Below are 26,541 nucleotides of genomic sequence, written 5' to 3' on the forward strand. Positions count from 1 at the left end.
AGGAGGCTGAGGTAAAAGAATCCCTTGAACTCCTAAGGCAGAGGTTGCAGTGAGCTAAGATCGTGCCACTGAACGCCAGCCTGGGTGACAGAGCAAGACTAAGAGTTGCGTCCACACTCCTGAAGGTCTCATAAACACTTAGACGGGGAGCAACTGAATCTGTTTAAAGTGTTCCTCTGAACTTATCAAAAATCCCAGAATAATTCTGGCTGGGCGCGGCTCAAGCCTGTAATTCCAGCACTTTGGGAGGCCAAGGCAGGTGGATCACGAGGTCGAGAGATCGAGACCATCCTGGTCATCATGGTGAAACCCCGTCTCTACTAAAAATACAAAAAAAAAAAAAAAAAAAAAATTAGCTGGGCATGGTGACGCGTGCCTGTAATCCCAGCTACTCAGAAGGCTGAGGCAGGAGAATTGCCTGAGCCCAGGAGGCGGAGGTTGCGCTGAGCCGAGATGGTGCCATTGCACTCTAGCCTGGGTAACAAGAGCGAAACTCCGTCTCGAAAAAAAAAGAATTATTCTGGGATTTTTTTTTTTTTTTTTTGAGACGGAGTTTCGCTCTTGTTACCCAGGCTGGAGTGCAATGGCACGATCTCGGCTTACCGCAACCTCCGCCTCCTGGGCTCAGGCAATTCTCCTGCCTCAGCCTCCTGAGTAGCTGGGATTACAGGCACGTGCCACCATGCCCAGCTAATTTTTTGTATTTTTAGTAGAGATGGGGTTTCACCATGTTGACCAGGATGGTCTCGATCTCTTGACCTCGTGATCCACCTGCCTCGGCCTCAGAATAATTCTTAAATGTTTTAAGGCAGTGAATGTCAAAATAACAGAAACATGCTGCTGTGAAGGTGATGGTACGTTTATCCAATCAACAGCCATAATCCTAAAATAAATGTATTTCATTAAATAAATCATGGTATCTTTAGTGAAAAAACATCTTAAAGCTGTTAAAAATTAAGCTGCAAGGCTGGGCACAGTGGCTCACTCCTGCAATCCCAGGACTTTTAGAGGAAGGTGGGAGGATCATTTGAGACCAGCCTGACCAACATGGTGAAACCTTGTCTCTACTAAAAATACAAAAAAAATTAGCCTGGCATGGTGGCGCATGCCTGTAGTTCCAGCTGCTCAGGAGCTAAGGCAGCAGAATCACTTGAACCCAGGCGGTGCAGGCTGAAATGAGCCGAGATTGAGCCGCTGTATTCCAGCCGGGGGAGCAGAGCAAGGCTCCGTCTCAAAGAAAAAAAAGAAAAAAAAAAGATTAAGCTGCAAGGAAGATGAATATCATGGGAAAATGCCCATGTTGTGTCAAGAGAATGAAAACTAATTTTTAAAATTTAGATACAGAAATATAAGACTGAGAAGAAAATAGTCCAAAAATAACTGTAACGAGATTATAAAGCTACATCTATGTAGTATGAAAAAAAATCTCTCTTGTATTTTCCTGCAAGTTCTCATTTTCTTTCTTTCTTTTTTTTTCTTTTTTTCTTTTTTTTTTTTTGAGACAAAGTCTTACTCTGTTGCCCAGGATGGAGTGCAATGGTGTAATACTGGCTCACTGCAACCTTCGCCTTCCAGGTTCAAGTGATTCTCCTGCCTCAGCCTCCTGAGTAGCTGGGACTACAGGTATGTGCCACCATACACGACTAATTTCTGTGTTTTTAGTAGAGACAGGGTTTCACTATGCTGGCCAGGCTGGTCTCGAGCTCCTGACCTCAAGTGATCCACCTGCTTCCCTCTCCCAAAGTGCTGGGATTACAGGTGTGAACCACCATGTCCTTCCCATTTTTTTTTTTTTTTTTTTTGAGACAAAGGAGTTTTGCTTCGTTGCCCAGGCTGGAGTGCAGTGGTGCGATCTCAGCTCACTGCAACCTCCACCCTGTGGGTTAAAGTGATTGTCCTGCTTCAACCTCCCGAGTAGCTGGGATTATAGGCACCTGCCACCACGCCCAACTGATTTGTGTATTTTTAGTAGAGATAGGGTTTCACCATGTTGGCCAAGCTGGTCTTGAACTCCTGACCTCAGGTTATTCACCTGCCTCAGCCTCCCAAAGTGATGGGATTACAGGCATGAGATATCACACCCAGTCCCATTTTAATTTTATTTTTTTTTTTTTTTTGAGACTCAGTCTCACTCTGTCTCCCAGACTGGAGTGCAGTGGCATGATCTTGGCTCTCTGCAACCTCCACCTCCTGGGTTCAAGCGATTCTCATGCCTCAGCCTCCCGAGTAGCTGAGATTACAGACAGGCAACACCATGCCCAGCTAATTTTTTATATTTTTAGTAGAGACAGAGTTTCACCATGTTGGCCAGCATGGTCTCAAACTCCTGACCTCGAGTGATCTACCCAGCTCAGCCTCCCAAAGTGCTAGGACTATAGGTGTGAGCCACTGTGTCTGTCCACATTTTGCTTTTTAAATGCCTGTGAACTAATGCAATGTTATGGAACTAAGCTGATGATGATACCAGCTATCAATCAGTGGATGCCTAGACTCTCACATCTCACCCACGTAATCCTCATGTGAGGCCTTTAGTGGGAGAAAGCAAGGACCCCAAACTCTACACTAAGCTTTGGCCATCTGAAAAGGAGAAGGATTCCTGTCCAGAAGAATAAATAAGCTCACTCTGAAGGAGGGCTATGAATCTTGGATAAAGGCAGGTATCCTACATGTGTCTTCCACCACCCCAGCCAGCTGATTTGGACTTGGAAGCTTGGGAAATTTTTAGCCCACCAAGGTTAGAAGAGCCCCAAACCTATATTCCCATCTATTCTGTGTTACTGGCTATGTTGAAAGCCGCCTCACTTGTTGCTGGGGGTTAGGGAGATGGATGTGGAAGGGGAAGCTAATTCTTTAAAAAATCAGAGGGTAAAGACTATTCTCTGTGCATGAACCTCAACTAGAACAATCCAAACTTTTGATTTATACTGCATTTTTCTTTGTTACCTTCCAGAGAATAAAGTTAAAACTGAATCCACAGAGGAACCAGAGAGCTAAGCCACTAGGACTGTCCTGGGGAGAACATGACATGCAGTGTCTACTACTCGAATGCCCACCCTGCTCTGAAGAGCTGCCACATCCACTCTAGCCTCATCACTTCTTACAACAGGCTCTCGTGTCTTTGTCTCTAGGGAATGGCACACCCAACATGGAGTCGCCAAGCCACAGTGGGAACTGTCCAGGTTGATTTCCCTCCTCACTCTGCATGCTGTCCCTGTCAGCAGGCTGTCCACCTCCTCTTCACCCTGGCCATCCTCAGAGCCAGCACATCGCTTCAGGTGTCTCTTCCTGTCACACCATGACAAGGGCCTCCAGTCTCAAACCGTTGCCCTCTCTGTGCTCCACATTAGTCCATCAGTCTCCTTTATATACACATTTCCCCCGCTACTATCTGTTGCAGGTGGACTAGAGGAAGTCTTCTGAGATAGACAGAGTGTTATGGGGGGAGGAGGTTTCAAGCTGTACCACACAAGCACTCATCCTCAAGGCAAAGGTGGGCTTGTTGGGAGAACCAGGTATGGCACCAGGTACATCTCAGGTAAATCTGAGCAGGATATGGTTGGGTCTACTGCTGGCTGATCGATGTCCCTGAAGCAGCAGCCAGGAACATAAGCTCTTACCTCGTCACTCGGGTCGTAATACTGCTCCAGATATGGGTGGGCCAGAGCCTGTTCTACTTCAATCCTCTTGTGAGGGTTGAATGTCAACATTTTGTCCAGTAAGTCCAGAGCTATAAAGAGAAAGGTTTTGCAGTGGTGAGAGAAGGAGCAGTCATGGAAAGACTTCAATGTCCTGTTCAAGTAAACTTACCCACAAACCAACTGAGCTGAGCATGACTATGGGGAGAGCAGCCAGCACACAGGGTGCTGACTATATCTCCGAGTCTCCTGAGATGGTGAATGTAGGGACCAACCATCTGACAATCGCAGACCTCATCACTCAGAAAGGAGCAAGAATCAGAATCCAAACTAAGGTCTGCCTAGAAAACCTAGACTTTTCCTAAAATATGATTCTGCTTTGCAGGTCTCAAAGGCAAAGATTTTATGTATGTACTTTTCTCAAATCAACCCAGAAGTCATTTTCATCATGGTCTGTCTCCTGACACACAGAACAGGTAGCCAAGGTCATAGAAGAAAATATTCTTCTTCCAGGTCCTGGCTGAGAGACAAGTGTGACCCAAAGACCCTCCAGCCAACTCTGCAGCTCAGTCTTTCTGCAAGGCCCAATGCCTTACGTCCTCTTCTGCCTGGGCCAGTAGTCAACAGCTGAGCAGTTCTTTCACCCCTAGGGTGCAGCAGCAGAAACAAATGTGGATCAACTAGACTGACGGAAGGCGCACTGACAAGCAGCTCATCCTAACGGCCGCCATAGCTGGCCCCCAGGCACCACCTCAGTCACAAGGACGGCTGAAGTGAACAGTGGCTGGGACAAGAGTTAAGAGAAATGTGAGGAAACACTCTGTGTTTAGTAGCAGAAGTAGGTGTACCGAGAAACAATACATGACATGCTAAAGAATACATTATTGTTCTGGTAAAAAGATAGTAAATGGGCTCTCTTTTAAAATATTTCATGTATCCTTGTATTTAATGACGCTCAGACTACTGGTTTCAATTTAAGTAGCAGGTCCTTTCTTCAAATTAAACCCCAAGAAGAGCCTCAAGATATGGCACAGGTAAGAAAGAAGATACTCTCTCTTCCCTTAGGTCCTAGTTCACAGCCTAAGGTACCCCCAAAAATCCAAGCCTCCAAGACTCCAACTAGTCTGAAAAACTAGCCAATCAATAAAGAAATACAAATTTTTAGACAATATAGTGACACTAAAACAAAACAAAAACAGGCCGGGCATGGTGGCTCACACCTGTAATCCTAGCACTTTGGGAGGCTGAGGTGGGCAGATCACAGGTCAGGAGTTTGAGACCAGCCTGGCCAATACAGTACAATTCTATCTCTACTAAAAAGAAATACAAAAATTAGCCAGGTGTGGTGGCACACACCTGAAGTCCCGGTACTCGGGAGGCTGAGGGAGAAGAATCACTTGAACTTGGGAGATGGAGGTTACAATGAGCTGAGACCATGCCATTGCATGCCAGCCTGGGTGACAGAGTGACACTCTGTCTCAAAAAAACAATAACAACAAAAACAAAAACACTGGCACTACTTAATGGAGCCTCTTTTCCGACAATGATCATTTCTTATTAGGTTTTTTGGTAGGTGGCAATGTCAACTTCATCCATCTGCAAATTAGCACATACTATTAAGCCCTAAAAGCAGAAGGATAAAATACCACTTATTTCTTCTTTTTGTTTGTTTGTTTTTTTTAAAGATGGGGTTTCCCCATGATGGCCAGGCTGGTCTTGAACTCCTGACCTGAGGTGATCCACCCACCTCGGCATCCCAAAGTGCTAGGATTACAGGCGTGAGCCACCGCGCCCGGCCATTTATTTCTTCTTAAAAATTTTTAAAATTAAATTGTATGTCCCTTCTCACCATTCCTAGAATGATAAAAGATCGTGTAAAATTTGGTACAATACTCATAATCAGTTTAAGGAATCACTTCTAGCTCACTACTTTCAAGAAGTAAGTTTTCACTATTCACTAAAAAATGTTGCCTAACCCTTAAGAGCAGCTAGTAAACCTTCCAAAGGGATTGCCTGGGTGTCAGGTGGAGGTGGGAGGTATCCTGACGCCTGAAGTCACTGAAGGGCTGTGAATGTATTCGTGTTCAGCCCTGACCCCTACTTCCCTTGATACAACCTCTTAAGACAATAGGAGATGATAAACATGCTAAACCACATGCTGGACATAACGAGAAATTCTACACAGAATACACTTAAAAGTTATTTATGTTTCTACCTGTAATCTTTTCAATACATACAAGTGCACTTTAGGAAATTATGGAATATTTTATTTTATAGCCTAGAGAACTTTTCAGAGTACAGAATCTAGACAGGTTTTGCTGTGACTGAAGCAGTGTCCGTGTAGTAGAACAGGTGGTCATGTTTACGGCCGTGTCCCTGGGTCTGTGGGCACACAAACTGTCTAGGTTTAGTAAGTGGCCCTCTCAAAGGTCAGGACAAAGAAGTCTGATGGTCAAGAACCCAGACACCTCTGGCTCAAATCCTACTTCCAAGGAACACTTGTAGACATGTGTATAAGACAAATAATCCTTGCTGAATCTTAGATTCCTGTGGTCTATAATATAGGTAATAAATCCCACTTTGCTTCCTGCTTCCAACCAACCCTCCCCACATACAACTCACAGACATTTTCTCAAGGACTTGCTTGAAAGGAGATTAAAAGTTATTTGGCTTTTCACCCAGTTATATACTGTCTGTGCTAGGAAAAGTCCAGGAGGCCTGGACCACAGTGAGATTCTAACAGCATTGCTTCTAAACCACTGGGGGCAGGGAGGTCCTACCCAAACTTGTTTTAAGTAGAGAAGCACTTCAAGCCAACTGGATGTTTTTGCAGCTTAAGCATTTCTAAAACAGATCTGTTTAGTTCCAAGTTAAATAAATTCTAGGCCCTTATAACTCCAGGCATAAATTTCAAAGGAAGACAGCTTTAAAAAAAAAATTTGCTACTTGAAAAATGGCTAGATCTCCAGCCTTCTTTTACTCCAAGTGCTATTTTTGCATTATTTATAGCTACAGAAGGAGAAAAGGAGAGAAATGGGAAGCAGCTGGCAGGTGCTGATCCCACAGTCAGAGTGTCCGGCCTCCCTCCTCCCACGGCACATGGTATCCACTGGTAACATTCAGATAGTGTGAATCATGGCTGCCTGTGTGGATGCTTACTTGAATACTGGTTTTATTTCTCCTAAAAGACTGGAAGTCCTTTTGAGGCTAGTATTACACCTGACCACAATTCCCGACTTTCCCTACCACCTTCCAGAATCCCATACCTTCTCTTTCTCTGTTTTTTGAAACAGTTTGGATTTTGTTCTATGGTCCAGGCTGGAGTGCAGTGGCATGATCATAGCTTACTGCAGCACTGAACTCCTGGACTCAAGCAATCCTCCTGCCTCAGCCTCTTGAGTAGCTAATATTATAGGTGCATGTTAATCACACTCAGCTAATTTTTTTTAAAATTTATTTTTTTGTAGAGATGGGGTGTCACTAGCTGGTCGCAAACTCCTGGGCTCAGGCGATCCTCCAACCTCAGCCTCCCAAAGTGCTGGGATTAAAGGCGTGAGCCACTGTGCCTGGCCCTTCTCTTTAACTTCAAATAGTATATAACAACTTGACCCCAACTCTTCGTTCTAATCCATCATCCTTTTTTCCTTCTTGCCCTAGCCTGGACCTGGGGAAGGCCAGTCGACTGGCTCTCCACAGTTCCTCTTCAGGTCCATCCTGGCTACTCGTGAAACTCTGACCCTGAATCAATGCTGCAATCTGTCACTTCCATCTTCAACTCATGCTTCTGTGCAGGGCCAGAGAAAATGACTGAATTTTGCAAACTGTGCCACTTCAACAGTGCTTCTCAAACTTTCTGATCTTAGGAACCCTTTACACTCACTCATTAAGAACTACTGAGGCTGTTTAAAAAGCAGTTAATTCCGCTCATTGCTCAAATAGTTACGTAAGTGCTTTTTCCTGAGAAAACCACTGCATTCAGTATGCAGCAGCAATGCTGTAAGCGTTTGTCACATAGACATTGTCAAGACATGTATTAAGGATGGATTTAATATGGTGAGTACTTTTTACCAGCACTGATTTTGTGCTGTTAGGGCGTGGCAGTGGTGCTGAGGGCTCTGCTCCCATATCACAAGTGCAGATGGCAACACAGAGAGCAGTGTGAATAACTCCTTAAGAGGAGTATTAAAACAGCTTTAATCTCGTGGACATACTGAAAGGATCCCGGGGGCCTCAGGGGTTTAAGGAGCACACTATCAGTAACTACTGTGCTACAAAAACTCAAGATTTTCAGTCTCATCAAGGCCCTCAACAGTTTCAGGAAAGCCTTGGTCGGCCCCCTCCTCTACTCTCAGATTCCACCCAACCTGCACAGCTTGAATCATAACCCACTTGCTAATTGACCCTCATTACTCTCAGCATATCTTCTTAAGAGTACTACACAGAAAACTGAGGCACCCAAGAGTGATCCTCCTGGACTTCCCTCCTAGCCAGATCCACACACATCCTTACCAACATTGCCAAGAAAAACACCTTCTCTCTACTCAAAGTCAATCCTTCCCAATTTGTGGCCTGGTCCACAACCCCTTCCCCTCACATGGGCCAGTCATTTCTGTCTCCCCTTTCCATTTCAAATTCCCCACTTCCACTCACTGTTTCAACTCCTCTTGCATGGTCACCAACAAACCCCTAACTGGAAAATCAACCCACACTTTCCAGTCTGTATCTTGCTAGACATCTCTGCTGCATGGACACTGCTGTGCATGCCTATTTTCTCAAAATGTCATCTCTGCTTCTGCAATATCACATGGTGCTAGTTATTTTCTTTGTCCCTATTCCATCACTGGCTGAAGGTTTGTGTTCTCCAACTTCTTAAAATCTCACTCTTCTTTTTTCTGGGACAGGGTCTCGCTTTATCGCTCAAGATGGAGTCCAGTGGCACGACCTCAGGTGGCTGCAACCTCTGCCTCCTGGGTTCAAGCGATCCTCCTAACCTCAGCCTCCAGAGTAGCTGGGATTACAGGTGTGTGCCAACACACCAGGTTTATTTTTTGTATTTTTGGTAGAGACAGGGTTTTGCCATGTTGCTCAGGCTGGTGTTACACTCCTGGGCTCAAGTGATCCGCCCGCCTTGGCCTCCTAAAGTGCTGGGATTAGAGGCATGAGCCACTGCGCCTGGCTACAATCTCGTTTTTCTATTTTTTTCAATCTCTTGCATGATTTGAAAGACCACAGGTTAAACACCTCCCAAAGCTATCTTGAGCCAAGGGTGACCAAGCTGTAGATGAATAAATCCAACTCTGTGTAGGTAATAAAATAACATATAGCCCTATGATTCCATTTACAATCAATGTGATGTTATCTATATGGGTAGTAACAAAGTCTGCAAGCTTTTCAAACATTAGGTTATCTGAGAAATGGAGACAGATTTCTTATAGACACTGCATTTTTTTTTTTTTTTTTTTGAGACGGAGTTTCACTCTTGTTAACCAGGCTGGAGTGCAATGGCGCTATCTCAGCTCACCGCAACCTCCGCCTCCCGGGTTCAGGCAATTCTCCTGCCTCAGCTTCCGGAGTAGCTGGGATTACAGGCACGCGCTACCATGCCCAGTTAATTTTTTGTATTTTTAGTAGAGACGGGGTTTCACCATGTTGACCAGGATGGTCTCGATCTCTTGACCTTGTGATCCGCCCGCCTCGGCCTCTCAAAGTGCTGGGATTACAGGCTTGAGCCACCATACCCGGCCTGAAACTGCATTTTTTAATTAATTAAAAAAAAAAAAAAAAAAAAAAGGGTCTGGGCATGGTGGTGGGAGGATCCCTTGAGCCCAGTAGTTTAAGATGGGACTGGGAAACACAGCAAGACCCCATCTCTACAAGAAAAGAAAAAAAAAATTTTTCTTAATTAGCCAGGCATGGTGCTTGCCTGAGCCCAGGAGTTCCACGCTATAGTTAGCTGTGATTATGCCACTGCACTCCAGCCTTCCAGCCTGGGCAACAGAGGGAGACACTGTCTCTTCAGGAAGAAAAAAAAAGATGGGGGGCGGATTGGGGTAAGAAAATAGAATTTCTTTTTTTTTTTTTTTTTTTTTTTGAAAATAGAATTTCTTATATTCCTTTACTCTCAGGGTCACCTGCTGGTTGTGTCTACCAGCTTCCACTGCCCCTCTAATCCATCCAACTGTGCTTGCCATAGGGGAGCACTCTGGCTTGTCCCCACTCCCGGGCTGTGCTGTGGGAGTGGTGACACTGGCTGGGCCACATTCTCCTGGGTCTCCTTGGCCACAGTAACTGTTCACGGATAGGCATGGTATCCAGGCTGAGAACAAATAGGTGATGAGAATCAGCCCCAAGACATGGCTGCAATGATTAGGTCAAGTGTCTTATTGCCACCATGAGAAGAGAGGCTGGCTGAAAAGACAGTCCAGAGCAAGACAAAGCTGGATGATAAAGAAGTCCAGATTCTAGAAACAGGGTCTGTGCCCATCAAACCACACACGACTGAGCTTGTCAGTTATCAGAGCCAATAAAGCCCTTTTTTGGGCCAGTAAGTTCTTGTTATGTGGAACTGAAAAGACCTCAGATGGCTGACCCACCAAACCTGGCCTTCCAGTCTGTGTGAATAACTCATCCACATTCCCTTGCTCCACCAGCACCATCATTCAATGGTAACCACTGCTTATCTTTTCACATATTTTGTAATATTTTTTCTTATGTATTTTCTTTTTTTGAGACGGAGTTTCGCTCTTGTTACCCAGGCTGGAGTGCAATGGCATGATCTCGTCTCACCTCAACCTCCGCCTCCTGGGTTCAGGCAATTCTCCTGCCTCAGCGTCCTGAGTAGCTGGGATTACAGGCACGCGCCACCATGCCCAGCTAATTTTTTGTATTTTTAGTAGAGACGGGGTTTCCACCATGTTGACCAGGATGGTCTCGATCTCTCGACCTCGTGATCCACCTGCCTCGGACTCCCAAAGTGCTGGGATTACAGGCTTGAGCCACCGCGCCCGGCCCTGTATTTTCTTTTAGAAGGCTGAGATCACTATATATGACGAAAGCTGTTTTATTTTCCCGTAGTACCGTAGTAAATATTGTTCATTAGTATTTTTCCACACCATCAAAACTTTGTAAAAAATCCCTTTTAGTGGCCTTAAAATATTCCGTTAAGTAGATGTCTCATAATTTACTCAGCCATTTGATTAACATTTGGCATTTAGGTTATTGCTAATGCTTAACAGGTGTCTTAAATTAAACACAAACTAAGCCAAATTCTCAACTGCTGTCACCCGAACTGCTCTTCCTATACTTTTCCTAACCTCAGTATTTCCTGAAGACTGTGTGTTCTTGTCCTTTGCTCATTTATTTATATACTGTGGTCTTAGGTTTGTCCCTGCTCTTTTAGATACTAATAATATTAATGGTGAATCTAAAGTTAATAATAATTCCTTAACTCTTTTAATTATCCTGTGAGGTGGGAACTACAAATTGTCCCAATTCTGTATTGAGGAAATAATGAAACAGAGAGCTTAAATAACTTGTCCAAAGTCAAAAATCCAAGTAGCAGATCCCTAGTTTTAAACTCAGAAGGCCGATTCCAGAGCAACAGCTATAACCGCTGCACGTTGATGCCTTCTAAAAAACAGGAGAGGGTCAATGTTACTCAATTTAGAACATTTTAGACCTATGGTGCACAGCTAACCTAATTTGGTTTAGCTTTTAAACTTTTATATGTCTCACTTTCCTTGATTTTTTTTTTTTTTTTTTTTTTTTTTTTTTTTTGAGATGAGTTTCGCTCTTATTACCCAGGCTGGAGTGCAATGGCGTGATCTCGGCTCACCACAACCTCCGCCTCCTGGATTCAGGCAATTCTCCTGCCTCAGCCTCCTGAGTAGCTGGGATTAGAGGCATGCGCCACTGTGCCCAGCTAATTTTTTGTATTTTTAGTAGAGGCGGGGTTTCACCATGTTGACCAGGATGGTCTCGATCTCTTGACGTCGTGATCCACCGGCCTCGGCCTCCCAAAGTGCTGGGATTACAGGCTTGAGCCACCACGCCCAGCCCGATATTTGTTTTTAAAGCTTATAAAGTCTTTCTCCATGCAGAGATCAGAAAAACACTGAATACTCTAAATACTGTTTTTCATGATATTTTGAAGTAAGAATTTAATCGATTCTTTTAGAAATCATTTTGATGTGTGAGTAATGATCTGAATTGATTTTCTTCCAAACAGCTATTCAACTAGCCCAGTACCATCTGCTGAATAATAATTTCTTCCCCCTCACTGAAGTCATTTGAGAGAATTGTAGGCTAAGACTCCTTTAAAGAAAAATCTAAAATACTGCTGGTTTAACGGATATAGCAATCAAAACTTTCCAACAAACACGAAAAAATTTCAATCTCACTCTTAATTACAGAAAAACAAATTAAATGCCACTCCCCTATTTGGTTGGTAGACCAAAATTTCAATATCCAGAATGAAAGACATGTGACAGAATTGCCAGACTGTCCTCTCCAGAGACTCAACCAGTTTACACTCCACCTGCTCTCTCCGAAAACATCCTTTCCCCACAGCCAACAAGGTATCAAACTTTGGTGTTTGCTACTGTGATGAGGAGGGCGTTTAAAAAAATTACTGACCTTTCAATGTTTATATATTATATAGTGAGTAAAAATGAGTACCATTCTTATATTTAAGATGTGTTTCAACTTTCTTTTCTGTGAACTGTCATTAACTGGACTTAAAAATTCTAGCTTGAAAGTTTTTATCGCTCTTTTTTTTTTTTTTTTTTTTTTTGAGACAGAGTTTCGCTCTTGTTACCCAGGCTGGAGTGCAATGGCGCAATCTCGGCTCACCGCAACCTCCGCCTCCTGGGCTCAGGCAATTCTCCTGCCTCAGCCTCCTAAGTAGCTGGGATTACAGGCACACGCCACCATGCCCAGCTAGTTTTTTGTATTTTTAGTAGAGACGGGGTTTCACTATGTTGACCAGGATGGTCTCGATCTCTCGACCTCGTGATCCACCCGCCTCGGCCTCCCAAAGTGCTGGGATTACAGGCTTGAGCCACCGCGCCCGGCCGCGAAAGTTTTTATCTCGAGTTCCCTGAGGTCTTCCATTCATTTTCTTACAAATCTAGATTATCAGTTCTCTGTAAGCAAATTTTAAATTTTTTTTTTTAATGAGTCCTCAGACTTCCTATCTGCAAACAGGTTCTTACTTCTGGTACTAAAGTCCAGGGCCTTAAAAGCTTGGATGGCACATAACAGATATTCAAATCTATTTACTGAATGAATGAATTTATGTATGTTATCTTAAAAATATAAAAACAACTTAATGACAGATTAAACATGACACAAATTCTTTGCAACTCCTCCCACCAATGGGCGGATTTATTTCCCCATCATTTGAATCTGGGCTAACTGTTCAATTTGCTTTGACCCACAGAATATGGTAGAAGTGGCACAATGGCTCACACCTGTAATCCCAGCACTCTAGAAGGATGAGGCAGGTGGATCACTTGAGCTCAGGATTTTGAGACCAGCCTGGGCAATATGGTCAAACCCTGTGTCTACCAAAAATCCAAAAATTAGTCTGGGTACAATGGCTCATGCCTGTAATCCCAGCACTTTGGGAAGCTGAGGCAGGAGGATTGCTTGAGACCAGCCTGGTCAACATGGCAAAACCCCATCTGTACAAAAAAAATATACAAAAATTAGACTGGGCACAGTGGCTCACACCTATAATCCCAGCACTTTGGGAGGTCAAGGCAGGCGGATCACCTCAGATCAGGAGTTCAAGACGAGCCTGGCCAACATGGTGAAACCATGTTTCTACTAAAAATGCAAAAATTAGGCTTGGCACAGTGGCTCACATCTGTATTCACAGCACTTTGGGAGGCCGAGGTTGGCAGATCATTTGAGGTCGGGAGTTTGAGACCAGCCTGACCAACATGATAAAACCTCATCTTGCCGGGCACGGTGGCTCAAGCCTGTAATCCCAGCACTTTGGGAGGCTGAGGCGGGTGGATCACGAGGTCGAGAGATCGAGACCATCCTGGTCAACATGGTGAAACCCCGTCTCTACTAAAAATACAAAAGTTAGCTGGGCATGGTGGCACGTGCCTGTAATCCCAGCTACTGAGGAGGCTGAGGCAGGAGAACTGCCTGAACCCGGGAGGCAGAGGTTGCGGTGAGCCGAGATCGTGCCACTGCACTCCAGCCTGGGTAACAAGAGCGAAACTCCGTCTCAAAAAAAAAAAAAAAAAAATTATCAAGTGACAAGGTAAAAAGGTGTAATTTGTTTGCAGGGTCCCAGACTTCCTGAAACCTAAAAATGTGACCTTAGGCTGGGCATGGTGGCTCACACCTGTAATCCCAGTATTTTCACAGGCTGAGGAGGGCAGATCATGAGGTCAGGAGTTCGAGACCAGCCTGGCCAGCATGGTAAAAGCTGTCTCTACTAAAAATACAAAAAAAATTAGCTGGGCATGGTGGTGGGTGCCCGTAAGCCTGGCTATGTGGGAGGATGAAACAGGAGAATTGCTTGAACCTAGGAGGTGGAGATTGCAGTAAGCTGAGATCCAGCCACTGTACTCCAGCCTAGGTGACAGAGCAAGACTCCATCTCAAAAAAAAAAAAAAAAAAAAAAAAAAAAAAGTGAACTTAATGCAAGTTAAAATTAGCAAAGAAACCAAAAAGTGGAGAACTGGACGGTCATTATCAGGCTCCCTTACTGCACTGCCACTGTTTCCAAAAAAAAAAAAAAAAAAGAGAAGACAGTAATTCAGAGTGAGCACTAAAGAAAGCATTATCAAATAGCTACAGGCTCACTTTTCCGGCTAGTGACTGAACAACTGAACAAATAAATGCAAAGCTAAGCCTAAGAAAAAAAACTAATCAATGACGTAACATTTACCTTTGGAGTCAGCATTTGGAAACAGCCTGTTCCATGGCACTTTATTTTTGTGTGGAAGAGAAAGCAAATAGTTTCTAGCTTTTAAATTTATTATACAATTCAGGTCTTCTTGTGATGGGGATCCAAGAATACCTATCAGATAAAATAATTAGCTGTTAGTTATCAAGACGAAGGCAAATGACTACATACCCTTAACTGTGGGTCAGGATGAACCCTGATAAGTAATGTCTTATCACCACTCCCAATGCTTACCTTTCTAAAGTTTTTACACAAAAGTCCTTAACATTTTTAATCAGGGAAGGTTAAAAATTCAAACCTAACACAGGCTAAAGGGTTTTTAAACTCTCTTTAATTTAATGAAGTGACTTTGATGTAAGCTGTACGCAGGCAAAGTGAGTAAATCTAGCTACTGAAGGGCTTGGGAACCTTACCCAGAATGTGGTTCAGCTGGTCAAGATAATGCTTCCCTGGAAAGATGGGCCTGTTAGAAAGCATTTCTGCCAGAATGCAGCCTACGGACCAAATATCAATGGACTTGGTGTAGCCCTGCAGGAGAAACAGAAAAGACTGAGAATGACATCTGGTCATACAGGATGAGATCTTCCTGTGTGACAGGTGCATTGCTGATGGGAGTTTGAACTTCTCCGTTGACTCTCAAACTCAGACTTGTAAGCAGCATGGAAAAACAAATAATAATTTGGCTTTCTTATGAGAGGCTGAACAGTTTAAGACTATGTGATTTTATTTTTCTCTTCAAAGTTGATTAACATGGGCCAGGCATGGTGGCTCATGTCTTTCATCACTGCACTTTGGGAGCCCACGGCGGACAGATCACTTGAGGCCAGGAGTTTGTGAACAGCCTGGCCAACATGATAGAACCTCGTTTCTACTAAAACTACAAAAAAATTAGCCAGGCATGGTGGTGGGTGCCTGTAATCCCAGCTACGTGGGAGGCTGAGGCAGGAGAATCACTTGAACCTGGGAGGTAGAGATTGCAGTGAGCCAAGATCATGCCACTGCATTCCAGCCTGGGTGACAGAGTGAGACTCATCTCAAAACAACCACCACCACTATAATAGCTGATTAACTTGTTAGATTAGAATTTCCAAAGTATACATCAGTCCTTTTTTGAAACAATTTGAGACAGATTCAGAATTGTCATAAATTGGAACTGGAAAAAAATTTAAAAAGTCTAAAAACCTTGATTTCTGGGTTGCAGACAGTATGTGCTACCTCTATCATATTTTACCAATCTCTTATTCAAAATATTCTCAGCCGGGCACGGTGGCTCACACCTGTAATCCCAGCACTTTGGGAGGCCAAGGCAGGTGGATCATCTGATGTCAGGAGTTCGAGACCAGCCTGGTCAACATGGTGAAACCCTATCTCTACTAAAACTACAAAAGTTAGCTGGGCACCTGTAGTCCTAGTTACTCAGGAGGCTGAGACAGGAGAATCACCTGAACTCAGGAGGCAGAGGCTGCATTGAGGCAAGAACTGCACCACTGCACTCCAGCCTGGGAGGCAGAGCAAGACCCCATCTCAAAAAAAAAAAAAAAAAAAAAAAGAGAGAGAGAGTTCACTGATAAAATTTCAGATTCCACAATGCAATTAACCTTTAAGAAACTACCACTTGTTCAAATTGGGGGTAGTATCAAAGATCAGCCCCAAGTAGCTAAAAAGACTACTAAAATTTCCCTCCTTTTATCAGCTACATACATACCTGTGTGAAGTTTTCCTTATTAACTTAAACCAAAACAACATAATTGACAGATTGAATGCCAAACCAGATGAGAATCCAACTGTTAATGCAGACATTAAACAGACTTGCAAAAATTTAAATAATGCCACTCTTCTCACTAAAAGTTTTTTTTAAATTTTATTTAAAGAGAGGGTCTCACCCTATCACCCAGGCTGGACTGCAGCGGCATGATCATGGTACATTGCAGCCTCTATCTCCTGGGCTTGAGAAATCCTCCCATCTCAGCCTCTCGAGTCACTGGGACTATAGGTGCATGCGACCAGGCCCAGCTGATTTAAATTTTCTTTTCTTTTCTCTTCTTTTTGAGATGGAGTCTTGCTGTGTCACCCAGGCTGGAGTGCAATGGCTCGATCTCAGCTCACTGTCACCTCCACCTCCTGGGTTCAAGCAATTCTCCTGCCTCAGCCTCTTGAGTAGCTGGGAGTACAGGTGTGTGCCACCACACTTGGCTCATTTTTATATTTTTAGTAGAGACAGGGTTTCACCATGTTGGTCAGGCTGGTTTCGAACTCCTGACCTCATGATCCACCTACCTAGGCCTCCCAAAGTGCTGGGATTACAAGGGTGAGCCACAGTGCCCAGCCGATTTAAAATTTTTTTTGTACACAGTCTCACTATGTCGCCAGGGCTGGTTTCAAACTCCTGGTGATTCTGCCTTGGCCTCCGAAAGTGTTGGGATTATAGGCCTCAGCCATCATGCCTAGCCTCACTAAAATGTTTTTATTGTAGAAAATAAACTTATTCTTATGGAAAACATAGAACTTATGTTAACATGCAGTGGATTTACTATTTAAAAATTAATACATTTTAAAGTTTCATACTGTAAATAACAATAGATATAACCTATATTAAAAAATGTGTGTGGGTTGTTAATTTTTTTCTTAGACCTTTTCACTCTGTTACCCAGGCTGGAGTACTGTGGCACAATCTCAGCTCACTGCAACCTCCACCTCCCGGGTTCAAGCTATTCTCCTGAATCAGCCTCAAAGTAGCTGGGATTACAAGCATGTGCCACTATGCCCAGTGCATTTTTGTATTTTCAGTAGAGACAGGGTTTCTCCACGTTGGTCAGTCTGGTCTCGAACACCTGGGCTCAACTGATCCACCCGTCTCAGCCTCCCAAAGTGCTAGGATTACAGGCGTGAGCCATTATGCCCAGCTGCTCCTTGATAATTTTTAAAAAATTTAAAGGGATCTTGGCTGGGCCTGGTTGGCTCATGCCTGTAAACCTAGCAATTTGAGAGGCCAAGGGGGGTGGATCACTTGAGCCCAGGAGTTTGAGACCAGCCTGACCAACATGGCAAAACTCTGTCTTTATTTAAAAAACAAACAAACAAACAAACAAACAAAAACACAAAAATTAGCTGGGCATGGTGGTTCAAGCTTGTAGTCCCAGCTACACAGGAGGTGAGGGGGGAGATAGCTGAGTCCAGGAGGGGGAGGTTTAAAAAAAAGAGAGGCCAGGTGTGGTGATTCACACCTGTAATCCCACCACTTTGGCTTTGGGAAGCTGAGGTGGGTGGATCACTTGAGGTCAGGAGTTTGAGACCAGCGTGACGAACATGGTGAAACCCCAACTCTACTAAAAATACAAAAATTAGCCACACCTGTAATCCCAGCTACTCGGAAGGCATGAGAATCGCTGCAACCTGGGAGGCAGAGATTTAAAAAAAAAAAGAGGAGGGAACGGGAGGAAATGTCAAGGGATCTTGATGGGAATGGCTACCTTATACTTTTCTTGCAACTTTTACTTTTTCATTCTTTTCTTTTTTTTTTTTTTTGAGATGGAGTTTCACTTTTGTTACCCAGGCTGGAGTGCAATGGCACGATCTCGGCTCACTGCAACCTCCCGCCTCTTGGGTTCAGGAAATTCTCCTGCCGCAGCCTCCTGAGTAGCTGGGATTACAGGCACACGCCACCATGCCCAGCTAATTTTTTGTATTTTTAGTAGAGACGGGGTTTCACCATGTTAACCAGGATGGTCTTGATCTCTTGACCTTGTGATCCACCCACCTCGGCCTCCCAAAGTGCTGGGATTACAGGCTTGAGCAACCATGCCCGGCCCTACTTTTTTATTCTTTAAGACAGAGTCTCACACTGCCGCCCAGGCTGGGTGCAGCGGCAAGACCTTGGTTCCCTGAAACCTCCACCTCCCAGGTTCAAGCAATTCTCGTGCCTCAGCTTCCTGAGTAGTTGGGATTAGAGATGCCTGCCACCATGCCTGGCTAATTTTTTGTATTTTTAGTAGAGACGGTGTCAAATTCCTGGTGGGTGATCTGCCCACTTCCTCCTCCCAAAGTGCAGTGATTACAGATGTGAGCCACTGCACCCAGAAATTTTTTTTTTAAATTTTTTTCTTTCCTAAACAAGTTAAACAGAGCAACTTTTCTGAAAGCTGAAACTCTCTAAAACATGACAAATGTGGGCCGGGCGCGGTGGCTCAAGCCTGTAATCCCAGCACTTTGGGAGGCCGAGGCGGGTGGATCACGAGGTCGAGAGATCAAGACCATCCTGGTCAACATGGTGAAACCCCGTCTCTACTAAAAATACAAAAAACTAGCTGGGCGTGGTGGTGCGTGCCTGTAATCCCAGCTACTCAGGAGGCTGAGGCAGGAAAATTGCCTGAACCCAGGAGGCGGAGGTTGTGGTGAGCCGAGATCGCGCCTTTGCACTGCAGTCTGGGTAACAAGAGCGAAACTCCGTCTCAAAAAAAAAAAAAAAAAAAACAAATGTTTAAATAGAGTGCCCTACCTTCCCAAAACTGGGACAATATGAGTTTTTTAAAAAAGAAAATGGGCTGGGCGAGGTGGCTCACACCTATAATCCCAGCACTTTGGGAGGCTGAGGCAGGTGATCATCTGAAGTTGGGAGTTCGAGACCAGCCCAACCAACATGGAGAAAACCCGTTTCTACTAAAAATACAAAATTAGCTGGGCGTGGTGGCACATGCCTATAATCCTAGCTACTCAGGAGGCTGAGGCAGGAGAATCGCTTGAATTCAAGAGGCGGAGGTTGCAGTGAGCCAAGATCGTGCCACTGCACTCCAGCCTAGCAACAGGCGACAGAGCAAGACAAAACAAAACAAAAAAAACAAAACAAAACACACACACACACACACACACATAAAAATAAATAAATAAAAGAAAAAGAAAAGGATAATAGATAACATTAAAAAAAAATCCTGGATTCGTTACAGTTTTTAAAACACAGGTAGGATACACAGGAAGAGAAAGGGTAAAAGGGAAAAATCTTCATAGAAGAATGCTAGCCAGTACATGTAAAAGGAAGAATAAATTTAGAAAATTACCATTTTATAATCCTCCATATTATAACCAACAGAAATAAGTGCTGAGACACTGGGGGAAGGCCGTTGGGAAACAGGAGATTCACATACACGATCTCCAGAAATCTATGGTGGTCGTGTAAGAAACATGCAAGCTACATCTCATCAAGAAGAACCCATCTGAAGAATACACAATGTGAAACACGCTGCTGAACAACTGATCTGTACGTGGCAAAGTGCTGAAATGTCTTGAAGAAGAGAGGAAGGGCAAGAAGACTGTTCTAGACTAAGACTATATGTGAAACAATTAAATCCTGTGTTAAAAACAGAGTTACCTAGACTTTTTTGGAGAAATGGGATATCACGGAATTAATGGTGATTGTTTTACATATGGCTAAGGGTACTCTTGCTGGGGGAAGAACATCCTCCTTGTAAGGAGCATTAGTATGCCACAGAGGGTCTAGGAGTGAAGTGGTATATGCTGGTGAAGTGTCACACGGTCTGATAAAAGAGAAGAGGCAGAAGAACAGAGAGAAAGGGAACAGTAAGAGAGGGAAGGAGGGATAAGAAATATGGCAAGATGTTAATAGCTGGAGAACCAAGGATAAGGGCATATGGGTGTTTACTCTCCACTTCTCTATGGGTATGATAATTTTCTACATCAGTAAAAATGAACAAAACAAAGTTAACTTCTAGAAGTAACATTCTCAGGCTACAGGTATTGCAAATAAGGAAAAAATGGACAGTCAATTTTCACTTTGGTAACCCCGCAAGTAGAAGGAAATACAGGTCATTTTGAAGAACACCCTCTCTGGCTATCTCTCCCTGGAGGGTGATTGAGAAGTGAAGACAGTGGGGACATCTAAATCAGAATGGAGACCGCAAGACCAAGAAGCCACACCAAGACAAAGGCATACCAACAGCTCCCTTTACAACTGGCACTGAACACTCGCATGCCAATGCTCCTTGTTTAGAAGGGCTGTCACGTGGCCAGTCAGAGAAAGGACGTGTTGTGTGGGATTGTTTGTGATACAGAATTATAGAGAACCAACATGGTATTTTCTTCTCTGAAACATCTGTTACACCAAATCCTTCTTTATAATGGAATTTATGTTAATGAGATTTTACTTTTATAATAAACTGAACAAATGTAGGGTATCAAGAAAAACTAACTAAATGCTTTAAACAAATTCCATTTCCTTATGAAAAAATCTAATAGCTTATCTGTACTCATAGAGAATGGAGGAAGAAAAAGAAGCCTATAAACCAATTAGACCTGTTCTTTCATTTCCATTAAGCCTCTCAGGACTATTTCTGGTCTCTGGGCCCTAGATACGAGATCCAATGTCTATTTTTATTGCCTTTCTTCAAGTATCTTCACATTATAGCAGATGGAACTGTGTTTAAGAATCTTATAGTCTTGAGATACAAGGTAGCATGTCAGGCCCACTTAACTACTCAATTTTCACACCTTATTCATTTATTATTTGCAAATGACAATAAAAATACTGAATGGATCTCAATCTCCACAGCAGCCCTCAATTTTTGCCTCCTGGCTCATAAATCTAACAAAAAAAGTCACATTTCACTTTTTTGGGCTTTTATAGACTTATTCAAATCATTTCTTATGACCAAGACACAGACCTTGGTAGCAGTGTGTAGATGAGACCTGGATGCACTCTGTACAGCCACACACAGATACAGAGGAAGGAACTTCAAGTACAACAAATTATGATATAATTCTGCCAAAGAGACATTCTTCATTATCAGATAAATTTGACCTTTACACAACAGCCCTCGTCCATGTTCAGAGAAATACACACTAATGAAACCTCTATCACAGGCGTCCCCAAACTTTTTACACAGGAGGCCAGTTCACTGTCCCTCAGACTGTTGGAGGGCCGCCACATACTGTGCTCCTCTCACTGACCACCAATGAAAGAGGTGCCTCTTCCTAAAGTGCGGCGGGGGCCGGATAAATGGCCTCAGGGAGCCGCATGCGGCCCGCTGGCGGTAGTTTGGGGACACCTGCTCTACAACAAACCCAGGCTGCACCTGACAGCCACAGGCAGGACTTCAGGACAGTTGTCCAAGGAGTGGGACACAAACCACTGATAGTGACAGTGATTGGAGAGGCACACCCCCTCCTACTCCACAACCATCAGCACTATACCAGCTGAGGTAGAGAGGCTGAATCCTAGGGCCCAGAAGTTCAATGCTGAACAAAATTTAGACAGCACCTTGGGGGCGGGTGTGATGGCTCATGCCTGTAATCCCAGCACTTTGTGGGGGCTGAGGCGGGTCAATCTCTTGAACTCAGCAGTTCAGGACCAGCTTGGGCAACATAGGAAGATCCCCGACTTTTACAAAAAAGTGTAAAAATTAGCCAGGCGTAGTGGTGCACTCTGCAGTCCCAACTCTCTGGAGGCTGAGGCGGGGAGGATCACTTGAGACTGGGAAGTTGAGATTGTGAGCCATGATGGTGCCACTGCACTCTGGCCTGGGTGACAGAATAGACCCTGTCTCAAAAAAAAAAAAAAAAAAAAGACACACAGCACCTTGGCTCTGGCCAGATAGTCCAACTCTTAACAAGTAAAAACAGAGACTGGAGAGGGAGACTTACAGCTTATTGCAATGCATCCAGAATGTTCTCTTACTTACTGGTTTTCTTTTTATGTAAACTTAGTCCTTACCTTGGAATTCAACATAATTTCTGGAGCCCTATACCAACGTGTGGCCACATATTCTGTCAGGAACCCTGTATGATCATGGTCTGGATCTGCAACACGGGCCAAGCCAAAGTCACAGATCTAAGAGAGAAAAAAACAAGATAACTTTTTAGAAACGCTAACCTTTCATATCAAAACATCACAAAAATAAAAAAGGCAATAGCAATAATAATGATATGAAATAGCTGCTACCATTACTAGGTGGCAGTTACTTTGCTGGGCATTCTACAAATTCATTATTATTTAATTTTCCCAACAACCTGAAAAGCAATCAACATGTTAGAGACCAGGATGCAGGCTGAAGAAGTCTTTATAGGACACACTTTAAGAGGCATCTCTACCTTTCATTATCTGCTTAGCACAAAGCAATCTCAATTAGGTGAAGTGACACAAACTGTTGAGTAAAGTCACCAAAACCACCCAGTGTCTTTTTTTTCAGCCTGTCCTGCTGGAGCTCTCAGGACTGCTGCAACGATCTGCACTGGCCTTGTATTCTCAGACTCTAGTTTCTGCTAGTCTTCTACTTAGTCTTTAAATATAAGTATTTTCAAAGATTCTTCCCACTTCCTTCTCCTTCCAGGTTGTCAAACCTACTCCCAAAGCTTTTTTTTAAAAAATTTCATATACTGAAGAATATTTTATTTTAAAAATATACATAGTTTCATGCCTGTAATCCCAGCACTTTGAGAGGCTGAGGAGGGTGAATCAGGAGGTCAGGAGTTCAAGACCAGCCTGGCCAAGATGGTGAAACCCCGTTTATACTAAAAATACAAAAGTTAGCCACACGTAGTGGCAGTACCTGTAATCCAGCTACTCAGAAGGCTGAGGCAAGAGAATCACTTGAACCAGGGAGTTCTCTACTTTAGAGGCTGGCACTCCCTGGTACCACCTTCAACCCCAAAGCTCCTACTGCTTGCTTCAGGTGTAGCATCTGAGAAAAGCTGCACATCTGTGTTGCATAATTTACCTGTCTTTTGACACATTGTCTCTGCATTGTCAAAAGGAGCCAATAGCAACCTGCTTCTCCAGTGACTCCTCCACAGGCCACTTTCCATGTGGACTCACACAAGGTGGAATGGGGAGGAAATCCTGCCCTCCTCCATGACTCTGACAATTAACTCCAGCCACTGAGTTCTCTGTCTACAAAACTCCACTATGAGCCCTAGGCCTTTTTTTTTTCCTTTTGAGACACTCTTGGTCTGTCACCCAGGCTGGAGTGCAATGGCATGATTGGCTCACTGCAACCTCCACCTCCCAGGTTCAAGCGATTCTCCTGCCTTAGCCTCCCAAGTAGCTGGGATTATAGGCGCATGCTACTATGCAGGGCTAATTTTTTATATTTTTAGTAGAGACGGGGTTTTGCCACGTTGGCCAGGCTGGCCTCGAACTCTTGACCTCAAGTGATTCACCTGCCTCGGCCTCCCAAAATGCTGAGATTACAGGAGTGAGCCTGCATTTAGCCCCTAGGCCTCTCTTTTCAAAGCTGGGTTTGCCCCCCATTACAACTCCTGACAGTCACAGCCTATCAGAGAATCTGGTTGAGGCATGGCCATAACTTTTGAGGGAGAATCAGAGTTAAGTTCTAACTTCTGCTTGATTGATCCTGCTTTTCAGTGTACTTGCAGCTTATTTGCTTCTTTAGAGACTTTTCTACAAATTCCAGAAAAGCAAACTGCATGAAGAGTTTCCGGTACTCAGGCCCAGGAGGTTCATTAGCAACCTAATCCTATATTACAAGAAATCCAACTCAGAAAAGCAAGGAAGGACTGATTTCTTCTTACATCTGAAGGAGAATGTGCCAAGCCGTGCAAAGCCATCACTTGCCATGGCTATCACCAATCCATTTGACAGTGTGTGGTTTGAATTTTTCAACACAGCTGTGACACACAGTTTCTCTTTTTCATGGCTCACACCTCTCTGATTCAAGTCCAACCAAAGCTTACCACGCTACCTTCTACTGTGTAAACGGACACCTGAAGCCCCATTCTGAATCATACCATCAGAGAAGAAATAATGCACCTTGTCAGCAGAGCAAAACCAGGGCAAACCACAGAATGTGAGCACAGATCCTTCACTGCCTTCTGTGCCCCGTGTCACACAGACTGGATGGGTCTAAACTTGACACACAGTTTTTGAGGGCTGTTAGATCACAAAACAGATCTCAGATTTTTTGGAAACCAGAATGTAAGAAATCCACAAATCAAGGAGGCCAAAGGATTGAAGCTGGTATCTCCACATTCCCTTTGTCTATATTCCTCTAGGACTGTAGAAAACGTGAAGGTGGGGCAAGTGCTGAGAAATGAAATGGAATGTGGAGGCAACAGCTTCAATTCTTTGGTCTCACTGATTTGTAGGTTTTTTATATTCTGATTTTTAAAAATCTGTCTAGGAACTGGTTTGTGATGTAACTGAGCCCTCAAAAGCCATGTGTTAGGCTGGATACAGTGGCTTATGCCTGTAATCCCAGCACTTTGGGAGGCTGAGGTAGGTGGATCACCTGAGGTCGAGTTCAAGACCAGCCTGGCCAAAATGGTAAAACCCCGTCTCTGCTAAAAAATACAAAAATAAGCTGGGCGTGGTGGTGCGTGCCTGTAATCCCAGCTACTTGAGAGGGTGAGGCAGGATAATTGAGAATTGCTTGAATTCGAGAGGTAGAGGTTGCAGTCAACTGAGATCATGCCACTGCACTCCAGCCTGAGCAAAAGCGTGGGACTCAGCCTCAGAAAAAAGAAAGCTGTGTGTTAAGTCTGATCCATCCAGTCTGTATGATGCTGGGCACAGAAGGCAGTGAAGAGCGTGGACAAAGAAATGGGTTCTTCTAAATAAGATATATTTTAGAGGGCTTAATCGGATTCTCAAATGTGACATAAAGATAGAAATAAGTGCTACGCCTAACTTTAAACATAGTTGTGGCAGATTATATTTTCTAAAGTAGGCCACACCAATATAACTCAGACCCCACACTCTTCTGGCTGAACAAATTCTGGCTGAACTTGTACCAAGAAGTGGGGTTGATCTTCCATCCCCTTGCATTTGGGTGAACCTCTGTACCTGCCAGAAACAACAGAATACAGTGTAAATAATGCCGTGTGACTTCTGAGGCTGCATCATACAACTCCATGTGGCATCCACCTAGCTCTCTCTACTGGGGTCCCTGGAACCCCTACTCATGTTGTGAGGAAGCCCAGGCTGCCTGGGCTATACGTAGATATTCCAGTCGACAGCCAGTATCAACAGCTGGGCAGGTGAGTGATCATTCCAGCCCCCACCATCCCATCTTCTAGGGGAGGCCCAGACACTGGAGATACCAACTGTTCTCATTGTACTTGGAATTCCTGATTCACAGAAATTGTGAGATAATACATGAGAATTGTTTTAGGTTACTATGTTTTTGGGTCATTTATTATAGAGCAAGAGAAAACTAATACAGTGGTACTGGGCAGAGTGATTGCACAGGGACAGGCACTTTTTGAGGAAGACCCATGTGAATTGATACTGAAATAGTGAAGACATATCAGCCATGGCAAGACCTGGGAAAGCCAGGGCAGTGCTCTAGAGAAGGAACCAACAAGCATATCTGAGGGGCGGAGAGGGGCACTGTACCTGGAACCACCCAGAATGATTCTAGAACTGACTGCTTCTCCTGTATCTCAACTGCTATTGCCTTAGTTTGGACTATTAAATATAGTCTGTCTGGACCTAGGTAAAAGGTTAGTCTCCCTGCTGCAATCAATTCATCCTCTAAATTTCTGTCTGAGTATTACTTCTAAAATATAAATCATTTCTCTGGCTCAAAAATCTTTTAACCAACTTCCTCTGCCTCTTGAATAAAGACCAAATTCTTTAAGAGTAACTTTTTTTTTTTTTTTTTTTGAGACAGAGTCTCACTCTGTCGCCAGGCTGGGATGCAGTGGCATGATCTCAGCTCACTGCAACCTCCGCCTCCTGGGTTAAAGTGATTCTCCTACCTCAGGCTCCCAACAAGCTGGGACTGCAGGCGCATACCACCATGCCCAGCTAATTTCTGTATTTTTAGTAGAGACAGGGTTTCACAATGTTGGCCAGGATGGTCTTGAACTCCTGAGCTCAGGTGATCAGCCCTGCCTTGACCTCCCAAAGTGCTAGAATTATAGGCATAAGCCACTGTGCCTACATTTATTAGCTGGCCATTTCTTTTAAAGAAGAGACATGGTTCATCAACTGGGGCTATGGGGCTTACCGCA

The 26,541-nt window shown here is 44.0% G+C and overlaps 1 protein-coding gene across 2 annotated transcripts in view; it reads right to left on the reverse strand.

The window, feature by feature from the left end:
• Window positions 1–26,541, reverse strand: part of MAPK1 (mitogen-activated protein kinase 1) — a 105,658-nt gene that overhangs the window by 11,446 nt on the left and 67,671 nt on the right. For both annotated transcript variants that reach the window (XM_039462362.2, XM_074390883.1), the window contains exons 4-7: window positions 22,283–22,399; window positions 14,976–15,090; window positions 14,545–14,676; window positions 3,618–3,727 (exon numbers count right to left, since the gene is read on the reverse strand). In XM_039462362.2, the coding sequence (XP_039318296.1) occupies window positions 3,618–3,727; window positions 14,545–14,676; window positions 14,976–15,090; window positions 22,283–22,399 (474 nt within the window). The remainder of the gene's footprint in view (window positions 1–3,617; window positions 3,728–14,544; window positions 14,677–14,975; window positions 15,091–22,282; window positions 22,400–26,541) is intronic.

The sequence above is a fragment of the Saimiri boliviensis genome, chromosome 21 (genome assembly GCF_048565385.1).
Source record: "Saimiri boliviensis isolate mSaiBol1 chromosome 21, mSaiBol1.pri, whole genome shotgun sequence".
In the NCBI taxonomy this organism is placed as follows: domain Eukaryota; kingdom Metazoa; phylum Chordata; class Mammalia; order Primates; family Cebidae; genus Saimiri; species Saimiri boliviensis.